Source organism: Canis lupus, chromosome 19 (assembly GCF_003254725.2).
Source record: "Canis lupus dingo isolate Sandy chromosome 19, ASM325472v2, whole genome shotgun sequence".
NCBI lineage: Eukaryota > Metazoa > Chordata > Mammalia > Carnivora > Canidae > Canis > Canis lupus.
In genome coordinates, this window is record NC_064261.1 from 39410637 (window position 1) to 39428777 (window position 18141).

General features: G+C 38.1%; 1 protein-coding gene across 3 annotated transcripts in view; it reads left to right on the plus strand.

Moving 5' to 3' along the window:
* The window catches only part of UBXN4 (UBX domain protein 4), a 48293-nt gene that overhangs the window by 17787 nt on the left and 12365 nt on the right, over positions 1 to 18141 (plus strand). For all 3 annotated transcript variants that reach the window (XM_025430563.3, XM_049097192.1, XM_049097193.1), the window contains exons 6-9: positions 9800 to 9893; positions 14025 to 14079; positions 14786 to 14950; positions 17464 to 17591. In XM_025430563.3, coding sequence (XP_025286348.1) covers positions 9800 to 9893; positions 14025 to 14079; positions 14786 to 14950; positions 17464 to 17591 — 442 coding nt within the window. The remainder of the gene's footprint in view (positions 1 to 9799; positions 9894 to 14024; positions 14080 to 14785; positions 14951 to 17463; positions 17592 to 18141) is intronic.

Below are 18141 nucleotides of genomic sequence, written 5' to 3' on the forward strand. Positions count from 1 at the left end.
TCCAGAGTGGCTGCACCAGTTTACATTCCCACCAACAGTACAAGAGGGTTTCCCTTTCTCCACATTCTTGCCAACACTTCTTAATTTTAGCCATTCTAACAGGTGTGAAGTGGTACCACATTGTAGTTTTGCATTTCTCTGATGATGAAAAGATGAGTATCTTTTCATGTATGTGTTGATAATCTATCTGGTTGTCTTCTTTGGAGAAATGTCCATTCATATCTTCTGCCTATTTTTAAATTGGATTATTCATTTTTGGATGTTGAGGTTATTTTCTTTAAGATTTTATTTATTTATTAGGATTTCTATATATTTAGAGAGAGAGAGCATGCGAGTGCAGGGAGGAGCAGAGACGGAATGAAAGAGATGAGCAGACTCCTTGCTAAGTCCAGAGCCCAGTGCAGGGCTCAACCCCATGACCCTGAGACCATGACCCAAGCCAAAATCAAGAGTCGGACGCACAATTGACCAAGCCACCCAGGTACCCCTAAGGTTTTATTTTTACGTAATCTCCATACCCTACATGGGGCATTAACTCACAACCCCAAGATTAAGAGTCACGTGCTCCACCAAAGAGCTAGTCAGGCACCCCATAGATGGTGAGTTTTGTAAGTTCTTTATATATTTTGGTTACTAACCCTTTATTATATATGTCACTTACAAATATCTTCTCCCATTCCAGAAGGTGCCTTTTAGTTTTGTTGATTATCTAGTTTGCTGTACAGAGTTGTCCCAATAGTTTATTTTTGCTTTTGTTTCCCTTCCCTCAGGACACATATCTAGAAAGATGTTGTTACAGTTGATATCAGAGAAACTACTGCTTGTGCTGTCTTCAAGGATTTTTATGGTTTCAGGTCTCACATTTGGGCCTTTAATCCATTTTGACTTTATTTTTGTGTATGGTGTAAGAAAGTGGCCCAGTTTCATTTTTTTGCTTGTAGCTGTCCAGTTTTCCCAGCACCTTTTGTTGCAGACTCTTTTTTTCATTGCATATTCTTTCCTACTTTGTTGGAGATTAATTGACCATATAGTTGTGGCTTTATTTTTGAGTTTCCTTTTGTGTTCTGTTGATACTTGTGTCTACTTTTGTGCCAGTACTATACTGTTTTGATTACTGCAGCTTTGTAATATAACTTGAAGTTCATCATTGTGATGCCTCCAGCTTTGCTTTTCAAGATCACTCTTAGCAACTCTGGGGGGTTTTGTGGTTCCATACAAATTTTAGGACTGTTCACTCTAGTTCTTTGAAAAATGCTGTTGATGGGATCCCTGGGTGGCGCAGTGGTTTGGCGCCTGCCTTTGGCCCAGGGCGCGATCCTGGAGACCCGGGGTCGAATCCCACGTCGGGCTCCGGGTGTATGGAGCCTGCTTCTCCCTCTGCCTGTGTCTCTGCCTCTCTCTCTCACTGTGTGCCTATCATAAATAAGTAAAATAAAATAGAATAAAATAAAAATTAAAAAAAAAAAAAAGAAAAATGCTGTTGATATTTTAATAGAGCTTATATTAAATGTATAGATTATTTTGGGTACTACAGACATTTTAACAATATGTGTTCTTCCAGTCCATGGGTGTAGTTCAATGTCTTTCCATTTCTTTGTGTCCTCTTCACTTTCTTTCTTTCTTTCCTTTTTTTTTTTTTTTTTTTTAAAGATTTTATGTATTTATTCATGAGACACATGAGAGAGAGAGGGGCAGAGACACAGGCAGAGGGAGATGCAGGCTCCATGCAGGGAGCCCGATGAGGGACTCAATTCCGGGACTCCAGGATCACGCCCTGGGCTGCAGGCAGGTGCTAAACCGCTGATCCACCCAGGGATCCCCTCCTCTTCACTTTCATCAGTGCTTTATAGTTTTCAGAGTACTGGTCTTTCACCTCTTTAGTGACACCTAAATTCCTAGGTGTCTTAGTATTTTTGGTCTAATTGTAATGGGATTATGTTCTTAGTTTCTCTTTCTGCTCCTTCGTTATTGGTATATAGAAATTCAGATTTCTGTGCAATGGTTTTGTTACCTGTGACTTCATTGAATTCATTTATCAGCTCTAGCGGTTTTTTGGTGGAGTCTGTAGATTTTCTCTGTGTAAAATGTCATCTGTAAATAGTGAAAGTTTTACTTATTTCGAGCCATTTTGATCCTTTTATTTTTTGTTGTCTGATTGCTGTGGCTAGGACTTCTAATGCTATGTTGAATAAAGGTGATGAGAGTGGACATCCTTATCTTGTTCCTGACCTCAGTTTTTTCCCCATTGAGGGTGATGTTAGCTGTGGATTTTGTATGGCATTCATTATGTTGAGGTATTTTCTCTCCAGACCTACTTTGTGGAGGGTTTTTGTCATAAATGGATGTTATGCTTTGTCACATGTTTTCCCTGTCTATTGAAATGATCATATGGTTCTTATCCTTTTTCTTATTGATGTGGTATATCATGTTGATTCATATATAAATATTGAGCCACACTTGGAACCCATGAATAAATCCCATTTGTTTGTGGTGATTGATTTTTTTTTAAAGTAAACTCTACCCAGTATGTGGAACTTAAGCTAGACCCCAATATAAGAGTCACATGCTCTACCAACTGAGCCAGCCAGGCACACCATGGTGAATGATTTTTTTTTTTTAATGTATTGTTGGATTCAGTTTGATAGTATTTTGTTGAGGATATTTGTGTATGTGTTCATCAGAGATACTGTCCTGTAGTTTCCTTTTTGTGTGTTGTCTGGTTTTGGTATCGGGGTAATGCTAGCCTCATAGAATGATTTTGGAAGTCTCCCCCCACCCCCTTTTTTTTCCTAGTTTTTGGAAATATTTGAGAAGAACAGCTACTAACTTCTCTTTAAATGTTTGATAGATGGGCAGCCCCGGTGGCTCAGTGGTTTAGCACCGCCTTCAGCCCAGGGCATGATCTTGGAGACCTGGATCGAGTCCCATGTTGGGCTCCCTGCATGGAGCCTGCTTCTCCCTCTGCCTGTGTCTCTGCCTCTCTCTCTGTGTGTCTCTCATGAATGAATAAATAAAATCTTTAAAAATGAATGAATGAATGTTTGATAGAATTTGTCTGTTGAGCCATCTGGTCCTAGACTTGTTTCTTGGGAGTGTTTTGTTTACTGATTCAATTTCTTTGTTGGTAATTGGTCTGTTCAAATTTTCTGTTCTTGTTTCTGATTTGGTAGTTTATATGTTTCTAGATGTTTATCCATTTCTCCTAGGTTGTTCAGTTTGTTTTCATATATTTTATTACAGTATTCTCTTAAAATTGTATTTCTGTGGTGTTTATTTCTCTTCTCTCGCTTTGTTAAATCTATTTATTTGAGTCCTTTCTCTTTTTTTTCTTTTTAAGTTTGCCCAGAGGTTAATCAATTTTATTCTTTTCAGAGAACCAGATCCTGATTTTATTGATCTGCTTTTAATGTTTTTTAGTTTCTATTTCATTTATTTCTGCTGTACATTATTTCCTTCCTTCTGATTTTAGACTTTGTTGGTTCTTTTTATAGCTCTTTTATGTATAAGGTTAGGTTGTTTGAGATGTTTCTTGCTTCTCCAGTTAGGCCTGTGTTGCTATAAATTTTCCTTTTAATACTGCTTTTGCTGCATCCTAAAGGTTTTGATCTAGTGTGTTTTCATGTTCATTTGTTTCCATGTACTTTTTATTTCTTCTTTTATTTCCTGATTTGACCATTCATTGTTTAGTAGCATATTATTTGTGGTCTTTCCAGATTTTTTTTTTTAAGGAGTTCCCACTTATTTATCCATGAGAGACCCAGAGAGAGAGAGAGAGAGAGAGAGAGAGAGAGAGAGGCAGAAACACAGGCAGAGGGAGAAGCAGGACCCTCCCAGGAAGCCCAATAGGGGACCCAATCCCGGGACCCCAGTATCACGCCCTGAGCCAAAGGCAAATGCTCAGCCACCGAGCCACCCAGGCGTCCCTTTCCAGATTTTTTCTTAATGGTTGACTTCTTGTCTCATAGTGTTGTGGTCACACAAGATGCATGGTATGACTTAAATGTTTTTTAATTTTTTGAGGCTTGTTTTGTGGCTTAATATATGATCTTCTCTGGAAAATATTTAAAAAGAATGTGTTTCCTGCTGCTTTAGGGTGAAATGTTGACATATCTGTTAATCCATTTGGTTCATTGGGGTGTATGTGCCCCCTTTTAATGACTGTTTTCGTATTATTTGGGTAAATATCTAGTAGTACAGTTGCTGAGTAGTAGGATAGTTCTGTTTTTGACTTTGCGAGGAACCTCCATATCAACACTGTCCAAATTCCCAAAATATGGAAAGAGCCCAAATGTCCATCGATGGATGAATAGATAAAAAAGGGAGCAACCCGGGTGGCTCAGTGGTTTAGTGCTGCCTTCAGCCCAGGGCCTGATCCTGTAGACCCGGAATCCAGTCCCACTTTGGTCCCCGCATGGAGACTGCTTCTCCCTCTGCCTGTGTCTCTGTCTCCCTCTCTCTCTATCTCTCTGTGTCTCTCATGAGTAAATTTAAAAAATTTTTTTAAAAATGATGCGGTATTACATACACACACTGGAATATTACTCAGCTGTCAGAAAGAATGAAATCTTGCCATTTGCAAAAACATGGATGGAATAAGGGTTGCTAGAGGGGAGGTGAGGGGGGAAATAGGTTAAATGGATGATGGGCATTAAGAGGACACTTTTTGTAATAAGCACTGGGTGTTATACCAGGTGATGAATCACTAAATTCTACCCCTGAAACTTAACACTATACCATGTTAACTAACTAACTAACTTGAATTTAAATCTTCAAGATGAAAAAAATCCATCTGATTCAGTGTGTCATTCAATGCCATTGTTTCCTTACTGATGTTCTGTTTAAATGGTCTGTCCATTGATACAAGTGTGAGGTTCAAGTCCCCTATGATTATTGTATTATTGATTATTTCCTTTATGTTTGTTATTAACTTTTTTATGTTTATGGGTGTTTCCATGTTGGGTACATAAATATTTACAATTACTATATTTTCTTGTCGGGTCATTCCTTTTATTATTATATAGTGTCCTTCTTTGTGTTGTTACAGTCTGTATTTTAAAGTCTGTTTTATTTTGTCTGATGTAAGTATTGCTACTTTAGCTTTCTTTTGACATCCATTTGTGTGATAAATGTTTCTTCATCCCCTTACTTTCAGTGTGGGTATAGTTAGGTCTAAATTGAGTCTCTTGTAGGCAGTATATAGATAGGTCTTTTTTTTTTTTTTTTTAAGATTTTATTTATTTATTCATGAGAGACAGAGAGACAGGTAGAGACAGAGGAAGAAGCAGGCTTCACACAAGGAGCCTGATGTGGGACTTGATCCCAGGATTCCAGGGTCACACCCTGAGCTGAAAGCATACGCTCAACCTCTGAGCCACCCCAGTGTCCCAAGATGGGTCTTTTTTTTAATCCATTGTCACTCTGTGTCTTTTGATTGGGGTTTAATTTTTTTTTTAATTTTTATTTATTTGTGATAGTCACAGAGAGAGAGAGAGAATGAGGCAGAGACACAGGCAGAGGGAGAAGCAGGTTCCATGCACCGGGAGCCCGATGTGGGATTTGATGCCGGGTCTCCAGGATTGCGCCCTGGGCCAAAGGCAGGCACCAAACCGCTGCGCCACCCAGGGATCCCTGATTGGGGTTTTAGTCCATTTACATTCAAAGTAATTATTGATAGACATTTTTTTTTTTTTTTTGCCATTTTATTACTTGTTTTGTGGTTGATTCTTGAAGATTTTCTCTGATCCTTTATTTCATGGTTTGCTGATTTTCTTCAGGGATATATATATAGGATTTCTTTGTTTTTATTTTTTACATATTTATCAGTGGTTTTTGGTTGGTGGTTTTTTTTTTTTTTTTTTTTAAGTATTTTTATTATTCATGAGAGACACACAGAGAGAGAGACAGGCAGAGACACAGAGGGAGAAGCAGGCTCCATGCAGGGAGCCTGTCATGGGACTTGATCCCAGGTCTCCAGGATCATGCCCTGGACTGAAGGCGGCGCTAAACCACTGAGCCACCCAGGCTGCCCTGGTTGGTGGTTTCCATTAGATTGTATGTAACATTTTGTGTATATAGTAGTCTGTATTAAGTTGATGGTGATTAAGTTTGAACCAGTTTTACTCTCCATGTTTTAGATATATGGTGTCATATATTTTACATCATTTTTTTGTGTGAGTTCCTTGACTGATTTTTTTAAAGTAAATACTCATTTTCACTGTTTTTGTGTTTCCTGCCTTCATATTGTCATTTTTAGTCTAAGTTCTTTCTACTTAGAGTCCCCTTAAATATTTCTTGCAGGGCTGATATAGTAGTTACGAGCTCCTTTAGTTTTTGTTTGTCTGAGACACCCTTTATCTCTCCTTCTATTTTAAATGATAGCCTTGCTGGATAGAGTATTCCTGGCCTTGCTGGATAGAGTATTCCTGGCTTCAGGTGTTTCCTATTCAGCACTTTGACTATGTCATATCACTCCTTTCTGACTTGCAAAGTTTCTGGTGAAAAATCCACTGATTGCCAAATAGTGTTTCCTTGTATGTAATTGTCTTCTTTTGTCTTTCTGCTTAATATTTTTTCTTTTTTTTTTTTTTTTTCTTTTTTTAAGATTTTATTTTTTGGACAGCCTTGGTGGCTTAGCAGTTTAGTGCCACCTTAGGCCAGAGCCTGATCCTGGAGACCAGGGATCGAGTCCCGTGTCAGGCTCCCTGCATAAGCCTGCTTTTCCCTCAGCCTGGGTCTCTGCCTCCTTCTCTCCCTCCCTCCCTCTCTCTCTCTCTCTCATGAATAAATAAAATGTTTTTAAAAAAATTTATTTTTTAGTAATCTCTACTCCCAATGTGGGGCTCAAACCAACAACCCTGAGATCAGAAGTCACACACTCCATTGATTGAGCCAGCCAGACATCCCTTAATATTTTTTGTTACTATACTTTGCCATTTTAATTGCAATATGTCTGGTGTGGATCTGCTTTTATTGATTTTGTTGAGGGTTCTCTATGTGTCCTAGATCTGGATATCTGTTTCCTTCCTCAGATTTGGGGACTTTTCAGCTATTATTTCTTCACGTAAATTCTCTGCCCTCTGTTCTCTCCTGGGACCCCTGTGATACAAAGGTTATGTTTGATGTTGTCCCTGAGTTCCTAAGTCTGTTCTTGCTTTGCATAATTCTTTTTTCTTGCTTTTGTTCAATTTCATTACTTTCCATTACTCTTGTCTCCTAGGTCATTAATTCATTCCTCTGCTTCCAGCGTGCTATTCATTCCATCAAGTGTGTTTCTCATTTTGTTTATTGAGCCATTTTTCTCTGCTGTTATTTCTTATCTCTGTGTTAATGGTCAGTGATGTCTTCTTTTCTCAAGTCCAGTGAGTATTCTTATCATTGCTTTAAATTCTCCATTAAGCATGTTCCTTATATCTATTTTGCTTAGATCTCCAGCTGTGGCCTTGTCCTGTTCTTTCATTTGGACACATTCCTCTGTCTTCACATTTTGTCTAAGTCTCTGTGCCTGTTTTTGTGTGTTAGGAAAGTATGCTACATCTGTTTTTGAGGGTTATGGTTTAATGAAGAAGAGGTCCTGTAGTGCCCTGCAGTGGAGTGTGTGCTTTGTGCGCTCTACTGTTGTATCCTGGCTGTGTTATGCATCAGGCCACTTGTCTGCAGATGCTGTTTTTGTCTCTTTGTTTGTTGTGGACGGAGTTTGGTCCCTGGGCTGTAAGTGGCATATTTTAACTAGGTGTGCCCTGGTCTGCTTATGAAATGCAACCTGTCACCACTGGTGCCAGAATTGAGGCCTCACTATATTCCCTGAGTTGGGAGATATGCTGTGAGCAGGGATTTAAGCTGGTCTTTTGGGGGAGGGGGCTAACCATGCTGAGACTGGGGCAAACATGACTGGGAAGGGTAGTTTTTCCAGAGCATGAGGGAAGCAGTTAGGTAGCAAGTGTGGGTTCTTTGGTACTTCCTGCTTGTGGCTTCTATGCTGAAGGGTGAGAGAGGGAAATGGCACAGGCCAGTTTTTTGTTTCTGGAGAGGTCTCCCTCTCAGTGCTGCTTCTCTGGGACAGGATCTGAGATAAGCAACAGAACTCCCCACTGTGTGCCCCAGGCACTCTCCAGATCACTATTTCCATGCTGCATGTCTTTGGGCTGTTTGCCTTGCTTTTTCTCCCAGGGCAGCTCCAGAGTCCTCTGAGCTCTCAAAGCCAGGCACACTGAACTTTAAAACTCCAAGCTTTAAGCCCCACTAGTTAGAAGAACTCATGACACTTGGGCCCCCCTTGCTTTCCAAGGCATTTGCTTTGAGGACTCATCTTCCCCCAGCTGTCCCTTGTCTTGTTTCTTGCCCTTCTCCATAACCACAGTCCTGTCCCCACCTCAACATCCATCATTTGTTTCTCTTCCAAACTGTATCTCTGCATTTCTTCTTGGATGTGGCTTTTCTACCTTTAGTTGTGGAGTTTGTTCTGCCAATCTTCAGGTGGATTTCTGGTGTATTTAGGATGATTTGAAAGTTATCTATTTGTATTTGTGGGATGAGGCAGTCTAGGGTCCCCCTACTTCACTGCCATCTTCCCCCTCCACCTGGATTTTGCTGCATTCTTATGGTATTATGTAAATATTCCTCAGTAGCTCAATGGTTGAGCATCTGCCTTCAGCTCAGGCTGTGATCCCGGGATCCAGGATTGAGTCCTGCCATTGGGCTCCTCGCAGGGAGCCTGCTTCTCCCTCTGTGTCTCTCATGAATAAATAAATAAAATCTTTTAAAAAATACATTTAATACACCTAAATTACTGAACATCATAGCTTAGTCTAGCTGACTTTAAACATGCTCAGAACACTTATAGTAGCCTATAGTTGGGTGAAATCACCTAACACAAAGCCTATGTTATGATGAAGTGTTGATTCTCCGATGTAATTTATTGACTAATGACTGTATTGAAAGTCAAAACAGAATGGTTTTATGGGTACAGATTGATCCGCGTATGTTATTTGTTTGTCCTTGTGATTTTGTGGTTGGCTGAGAGCTGCTACTGTCCATTATCACAAGACAGTTCCATAGTACATGTCTGTAGCACAGAAAAAGATCAAAATTGGAAGTATGGTTTCTAGAATGTGTATCACTTCTATACCATCATAAAGTTGAAAAACTGTAAGGCCAAACCATAGTTAATTTGGGGACCATCTAGTACTAGTGTAGATACAAATAACTTCTCTAAGGAATCACTCTGGTCTGCAGAAGCAAATCACTTGGGGCAGTGTAAGTCTAGAGTAATACCCAGGATCATGTGTGGCTGTGGCTACTCTACTGGATGGCATAGATACTGGACAGCAGTGCTCTAGAGTGAATACCTATGATCAGTCATGCTTACTCTACTTTTGTTATATTTCCCTCCTGCCAGAATAACACTTCATGTTTTACCTTTGACCCTGACTTTGGTGGCCCTCAACAGGGTAACTGCCTCATTTTGCACTTATTCACTGTTGTGTCCAGATCCAAATGCTAGAATTAGTAATTGCTTCTTTCTTTCTCTCTCTCCCTCCCCCCGCCACTCCTTCTCTACCCCTCTTTCCCCCCTCTCCCTCTCATTGTGGGGCTCAAACTCTCAACCCTGAGATCAAGAGTTGCCTGCTGTAGCAACTGAGCCTACCAGGTTCCCCAGTAATAACTCATTTCTTACCTTCATTTTTAGGAAACAATTGTAATGTTTAAGAAGATTAACAAATAAAACACAAAACATTTATACCTTTTAAAAACCAGCATTAAATACATTACTCTTTTCATTTCTTTTTATTAAATAATTAAGGAGGAGAAAGTTCAGGCCATGCCAATCTGTCTCAGGAGCCTGGTGGATGTTCAAATCAGAGACCTACGGAGGACCTCACTGTCAGAGTGGAAAGGTTTGCTCTAATTTTTGCAAGTAGTATTTTTAAGAGAGTGGTTTTCAGTTATTTCATTAATTTGAGTAAAAGTTAATTTGAATAAAACTTCATACAAATAAAGTTTCAGAATCTTCAATTGAAATTTTTTATTACCTGACCAACTTGTTTATATACATAAAGACTATATTCTACAAGAAAGTTGGATATCTCTGAAGTCATCAGTCAGCTTTAAGTCTGATCACCCTCCTAAGAATCTCTTTTTTCACTGGTTTTTGGTACGTGTGTTTCTGTCATTTCTACTTTTAACCCTCTATACCATAGAATAGTAAGTTCCAGATGTGAAGAACTTGAACTACTTTTATGACTGTACTGAGCCTTGGTTTTGCATAAGTGGGTATCTATTAAATGTCATGTTATTAGTTCTAATAATCAGACACAGATTTCTGACTTTTTGTGGTTTGTAGTTTAGTATTTTTAATAATACAGAAACTACCAAATTAAAGTTCTGTATATTATGATTCTTAAGTTATATGAATTAATGGTAAAGGATAAAGTAGGAATATTTTTTTAATCCTGACCTGAAACCCCCTAGTGTTATATGAAAGTTAAGAAAATTCCTTAGACTTGCCAGTTTTTTATTCATACAGATGCTATGGGGAAACAAGTTTCAAAATGATTACTGACATTGGCTCTTTGGGTTCACTCATGACTAAGAATCAGCTTTGTTTCAGCAAAACCTAGATTCTGATGGTTCATTGTAGGAGTCCGGGCAGGGCCAGGATCTTAAGCTGAGAAGGATGGATCTGCTCACAGTGGTGAGAAGTGGTAGAAGGCTCAGAACTTCTAACAGCAGCAAACCAAAGTTCCCAGTGGCTCATCCTCTTTGTTTCATTCTGTTTTGCCAGCACCAAGTCCACCACTAGGCATCTTTATTTGTACCAACTTGGGGTGAAGTGACAATAAAAGATTAGAAAGGGATTTAGAGAACTGGGAATGAGAAGACACACTGCAAGTAGCCCTTTATTGTAGGGTGTGCTTATGTGCTCTTTAATTGCAATGTGAAAGGGGAGTTTGTGTTGTTTCATAATAGCCTCCATTTTTAGGTAAGAGAGTGTCTGCCCATGTCTGCCTGCATGACATGTCTACAAACAGAATATAATATACCATCTTTAATTAAAGGATAGTTATATGTATATATATATTGATGTATATAGTATGAAAGACAGTTTAAGACATAGAACAAAATGTTTCTATGAAAGGAAAATTAGGCATTTTTTCTTTGCTTTGTTCTGAGGTTGCCAAACTATCTTCATTGAGCATTATTAAGTATTTTATAATTAGTAAATCAGAACAAAGTGGATCTACAAGTTGTTTAAGATCCTTAAACTGAAAAAACTTCAAAGCACTCTTGAAGATACATACATGTATATATTTTTTAAACCATATACTGTTAGAACCTGTTATATGAAATGTATGTGGATTAGGGCCTTTTAAAAAAGGATGCTAGTGTTGAAGTTGGATGAAATGTTGGCATACTTAACTAATGAAACACTTTTCATTGGGAAGTAACTGTTATCTGTTTAAACAACTTCTGAAAAATACAGGTCATATAGTTAAAATCATAAAAGCATTACAAATTGTTGCTGAGATTAATTTATCAAACTCAACTAACCAGTAAAGCCTAGGTCCTAATATAGATTAATTCATACTCTATGGTTCTGTATTTTATTCATCTGAGTTGTACTTAATTAGGATTTTATTTCTTTTATGGAATCGGATTCCTTGACATTGAAACTAAAAATAATAACCTGTATAATATTCCTTTCCCAAATGACCTCTTAGCTCATCATTTATACCCTTCAGATGACCTTCATCCGCACCATCCTTTTTCATAGACTCTAGTGTTTATGCCTTTGACTCACCTATCCTCTGCAGGTTATTTGACTCTGAAACCCTAATGTAACTGCTAGTTTCCCTGTCTCACAGAACTGAGCTACAGTGGTTTTTCATAGCCCAAATAAATTTGACCCATCAAATGGCATAATCTGATATTTATAGGATTTTGTCATACTAACCTCTGCAAAGCAAAATTTATGTATTTTTTTCTAACTGTGATGATATTTTAAAATTTCTGTGCTACAGATTAAAAACTCAGCCTTAAAATTTGGCAGGTTGGATTATTAAATAAAGGATTCTCACCTTCCTCTCAAGCTGTAACATCTGTTTCCAGAGACAAAGTTTATGGAAATTAAGTACTTTCCACTACATCTTGGAGGTTTTTTTTTTTTTTCCCCTAATCTGGCTTCAAGGAAACGTAGTTTTGTTAGGGGGAAAGGTGACTAAACCTAATTGATGTCAGCTCAGAAACTCATCTTGTCCTATACATATTAAGAAAAAAAAAATCTATCTTAAATCGTCTTTTCAAGAAAGTAAACTTGATGTTTTAAGAAACAGATTGATGATTTGTAATTTTGAGATCTCCATTTTTCTTCCTAATAGTAATTAAAATATATACAATGTTTTGTTTTCAAAGCCAAAAATGTGGAATTAGAATCTTTATTTTTTTTTTTAAATATGTCCAATGTGGGATTGAACTCAAAACCCTGAGATCATACCAACTAATCCAGTCAGGTGCCCCTGAAATTTGAATCTTTTAGCGTCTCACATGAAAAGATACATCTTTTACTTAAATTTTGCTTATGTTTTTATGTCATATTTAAAAAGTGGCAGAAATCTCTGGGAAAGATAATACATGTAATCATTTAATTGTACCATCATTTCCAACCTAATTTGGGAAAGGTTTCAAACCTCAAAAAGTTGAAGGAATAGTATAGCGACCCTTTTTTTTTCCCCCAATTTATTTGAAAGTTGCAGGCATCGTTTTATTTTACCCTAAATACTTCAGTGTATATCTTCTAAGAATAAAAACTTTGAGGTTTTTTTGGTTCTGAGCAGGGGCTACAGTCTAGGAAGGGGTCTGGGAGTCTGTACCTACTAATTCATGCCTACCCTATGGCTCAGACCAATGAAAACCATATAATATTTGATTCCCAAATGTGGGAGTGATGAAACAAATGAAAACAATTCAAAGATCCATCAACAGAATGAATTGGTCAAATAACAGAATATTATGCAGCAGCATTCATTTGGGGAGCTATGATGAATAGGGCTGCTATATGAACATTCTTATACATATCTTGATGGATGTATCTTTTAGGTGTATTTGCAGGAGCAGAAAAGGGCCATACATACTTGCCAGTTATCCAGAGTGGTACCAATTTATCACTCTGCTCAGCAGGAAGACATTTTGTGGATCCTTTTTTTCCCCTGTGTTACAGTTCATATCTCTTATTCTTTTTTGATGCACATATGGCTATAGATTTGCTAGTGACATCCTCTTCGTTCTTTGATGTATGTCCCCATCATTCTTTGAGCACTCCCTTGATTTCTGGCTCGTATTGTTTGACTAAGTTTAGCAGATACTTACACCAGTATAACTGAAATTCCTCTGAGATCGTACCTTTAATGATTAAAAATTGAGATAATTTACATATCACAAAATTGGATTTTAATGTATGCACTAGGTTGTACAGTCATTAATTACTACTGTCTCCTTTCATAATTGTTAGTTTTTAATTGATGACCTTACAGTTGGGAATCAGTTTTGGTATTATCAGTTTTTATAAATGTTTGGTATAATCAGTTTTTATAAATGCTAACCTTCAATTTCTTTGCTTTTACTTTTAACAACTTGTGCTATGTTGCTGTTTACCTCTGTGTAAGGGGGAAAGCATTTGTACCTCATTAAATTATGTACTTATTGAAGATGGTTATGTATATTTTTAAATCAATATCAGATATATTGGTAGGGGGAAGGAGAACTAATGGTTAAGTAGGAGGTGGAACTAGGCTTCTTATAGGCTCCCACTCACTGATTATGGATTTCTCTTGGGGCCAGCAGCCAGGCAGATGAGTTGTTGCTTTGCTTTAAGGTGCTTTTTTTGTTTGTTACTTTGTTTCCCAGTTGTTTCAGCAAAAGGAATCTCCTAGATGTTTTTTATTTTATTTTTATAAATATAAATAATAAGTATTATTTATTATTATTTTAATAAGATGTATCTCCATTAATGTACTACTTTTTACATACAGACTCACTAAAAAACTCGAGGAAAGGAGAGAAGAGAAAAGGAAAGAGGAGGAACAGGTAAAATTTATGTGTATCATCATTTTACTCTTCCATTAAGTGAGGGAATGTTTGACTCCATACTCAATTTGGCAGACCTAGGATGGCTTCCTGTTTTCAGTTGACTGTTGCAGCACAGTGAAGGGAAGTACTTGGCTTCCGTAGTAGGACCATTTTTCTGCTTTATTGAAAATTGCTAGGAATAAGTTGGCCCATCTTTTTCCCTCTACAGTGAGTCTTTTACAGTAAGAAGAAAGGGAATTGAATTAAAATTGTATGAATTTGATGCAGATGAAATTCTTAAGTGCCTTTTTTATGCAAAATAAATTTGTAGATTTTGCTGAATTTTTCCTCTGATGTTTCCACATTCTGGTGCACCATTTATGAGGTTCGAATATCAGAAAGTTATCAGTTCTTTATGCCAAAGAAATGTCTGCTTTGTGTCCTTAGAGGGTAACATTTACTTTACAAACTGAAGACCTGTAATTCTTTTTTCAAATTACATCATAACCTTAATAGAAACACTAGCTAAGAATTTTTTAAGTTGACAGATGTTCGACCATTAACCCATGCTGTTATAAATTCTTCTAGACCCTTACATTTTATGAAGTTATTTAATTCCTTTTAGCTGTGCCCCACAACCAGCTTTCCCTGCATATAAAATAATTTCTAAGGCAGATTATTAAGTTGTCTTTGAGCTCATAAGACTTACTTTTTCTTAATTTAGAGAGAAATAAAGAAGGAAATTGAGAGGAGAAAAACTGGGAAGGAAATGTTGGATTATAAAAGAAAACAAGAAGAAGAATTAACAAAAAGAATGTTAGAGGAAAGAAACAGAGAAAAGGCAGAAGATAGAGCTGCTCGAGAGCGTATAAAACAACAGATTGCATTGGTGAGTAATAAGTTTATTTTTAATGCTTGACTCTAGTGCAATTGTTTTTCTACACTCAGTGATTTTTTGGTTTACTACTAGGCCATGCACACAAAAATAGTAAATTTTAGTGACTCATATAGTACCAATTTTCAGCTTCCTTTTAGTAGAAATTATATATTAAAATATAGTTAAGGAGCACCCAGATGGCTCAGTCAGTTAAGCGGACAACTCTTAATTTCAGCTCAGGTCATGATTTCAGGGTTGTGAGATTGAGCCCTCTGTTGGGCTCCGAGCTGGGTGTGGAGCCTGCTTAAGATTCCCTCTCTCAGGGTAGCCTCAGTGGTTTCGCACCCTCTTCAGTCCAGGGCATGATCCTGGAGACCCAGGGGATCGAGTCCCTCGACCCGTGGGATCGAGTCCCACATCGGGCTCCCTGCATGGAGCCTGCTTCTCCATCTGTGTCTCTGCTCTGCCCCCCCCCGCACCCCCCCATCTCTCATGAGTAAATAAATAAAATATTAAAAAAAAAAATTCCCTCTTTCCCACTGCCGCTCCCCCTCTTCCAAAAAAATATAAAATATAATTAAGATTAAAGTTGAGGGGGTGCCTGGGTGGCTTAATCTGTTAAGCAACTGCCTTTGGTCATGATCCCAGGGTCCTGGGATGGAGCCCAGCATCAGGCACCCTGCTCAGTGAGAACTTGCTTCTCTCTTTCCCTCTGCCTCTCCCCTCAACTTGTCTCCTCCTGCTGTCTCTCTCGTAAATACATGAAATCTTTTTTTTTTTTTTTTAATCATGAAATCTTAAAAAAAAAATTGGGGGGGGGGGCATGCCTGGGCAGTTCAGTCAATTAAGTGGCGAACTCTTGATTTTGGCTCAGATCATGATCTCAGGCTTGTGAGATCAAGCCATATGTTGGGCTCCATGCTGGACTTAGAGCCTGCTTTTAAGACACTCTCTCTCCCTCTGCCCCTTACCTCCTCTAAAAATAAATTTATTTATACATATTATATACATATATATTTATATATCTTTATATATACTTATATATATTTATATATACACACATGTGTATATACACATTAAAAATTGAAATTGGATAAAGAAGTTATGGTGTATATGTACAACGGAATATCATTATTCTTCCATAAAATGAATGAAATCTTGCCATTTACAATAACTTGGATGGAGGTAGAGAGTATTACGCTAAATGAAATAAGTCAGTCAGAGGAAGACAAATACCATATGATTGCACTTATATCTGGAGTTTAAGAAACAAAACAAATGAGCAAAGGATAAAGAGAAACCAAGAAGCAGACTCTTTATATAGTTAAGAGAACACAGTGATGGTTACCACAGGGGATGTGGTGGGGGAATGGGTGAAATTAAGGAGTGCACTTTTCGGATGAACACCAAGTGGTGTATGGAATTGTTGAGTCACTATATTGTACACTTGAAACTAATATAACAATGTATGTTAATTATACTGAAATTAAAACAAAAACTTGATAAAAGATTAAAATTGATTTTTTTCTAAGTAATTTTTCTCTATGTTATGAATTTATCAGTAGTCAAAAGATAGTTTTCAAAAATTCTCTAGGGATGTGAGGATGATCTGGCTGCCACATCTGTCATGCCATTGATTGCCAGGGTTGGTTTGACATGAACTGGCTGGGGAACATGTCCCCTTCCTCTCACTGCTCCATGTGTGTCCCTGCTGAAACTGCACTCCCCTGCTAAAGCGTCTAAACAAGCTCTCAAGGTCCATTTATCAGAGAATGTAGTTAGGCTTTTAAGACTCAAATACATCCAGATGAGGTGCTGTATATGGCACTCTGCCTTTCTTTTAAAAAAAAGAAATCCCTAGAAAAGTAAGGAAGTGGTTACATAGCATTCTTCTATTCTTCTGTAGTCACAACTGTTCTTTTTTGGGACATTCAGAACATTAAGACAAATCAAGTTGGAAGTTAGGATGGCTTTACAACAACTGCTTTTAGAATTAAGCAGTTGTAATACATATGAAAGCCATGTCAACCTTAATGTTCTTCATTTGTTTAGGCAACAAATATTTATTACCTACTGTGTGTTAGACTTTTTTCAGGCTCTGATGATACAATAGTAACCAAAGTCAAGTCCTTGTTTGTTTAATAAACAACTCTCTAGTCTCTGACAGTTAATAAAACTAAAAAGTAACAGATTCAGAGTAATAAAGTTTACAGGTGGCTTTAAGAATCTCATGTACAGGATCCGTGGGTGGCGCAGCGGTTTGGCGCCTGCCTTTGGCCCAGGGTGCGATCCTGGAGACCCGGGATCGAATCCCACATCGGGCTCCCGGTGCATGGAGCCTGCTTCTCCCTCTGCCTGTGTCTCTGCCTCTCTCTCTCTCACTGTGTGCCTATCATAAATAAATAAAAATTAAAAAAAAAAAAAAGAATCTCATGTACTTTTATGTTTGTTCCTTGTGTTTAGAAATGTGTGAACAGATCATTCTAGTAATGAAAGATAATTGGTGTCTAATACCTGTTTTAAAGGACCGTGCGGAGAGAGCAGCTCGTTTTGCAAAGACAAAAGAAGAAGTAGAAGCTGCTAAAGCTGCTGCTTTGCAGGCCAAACAGGCAGAAATGGAAGTCAAAAGGGACTCTTCTACAAGAGAAAGAAGGTACTTTATTTCCTGCTAAATTATATGTGTGTACGAGGCCGCTGAGAAGAACAGCAGTCGTGAGCTGCTTTTTAACACTGTTGTGTGCTGTGGCTATAAGTAGTTCCAATAGGACGTAATGACCAGTGTGGCAGTTGCCAGTGGTATTTGTCATTGAATGTGAATGTACAGTGTAACAGTACTAAATAAATCACTTCTAAAAGAAAGTTCAAGGGATCCCTGGGTGGCGCAGTGGTTTAGCGCCTGCCTTTGGCCCAGGGAGCGATCCTGGAGACCTGGGATCGAATCCCTCGTCGGGCTCCCGGTGCATGGAGCCTGCTTCTCCCTCTGCCTATGTCTCTGCCTCTCTCTCTCTCTCTCTCTCTCTCTCTCTTCTCTCTTTCTCTCTCTGTGTGTGTGACTATCATAAATAAATAAAAATTTTTAAAAAAAAGATTTAAAAGAAAGTTCAAGAAACCAATTTTCAGGGGATCCCTGGGTGGCTCAGTGGTTTAGCACCTGCCTTTGGCCCAGGGCGCGATCCTGGAGTCCTGGGATCGAGTCCCATGTC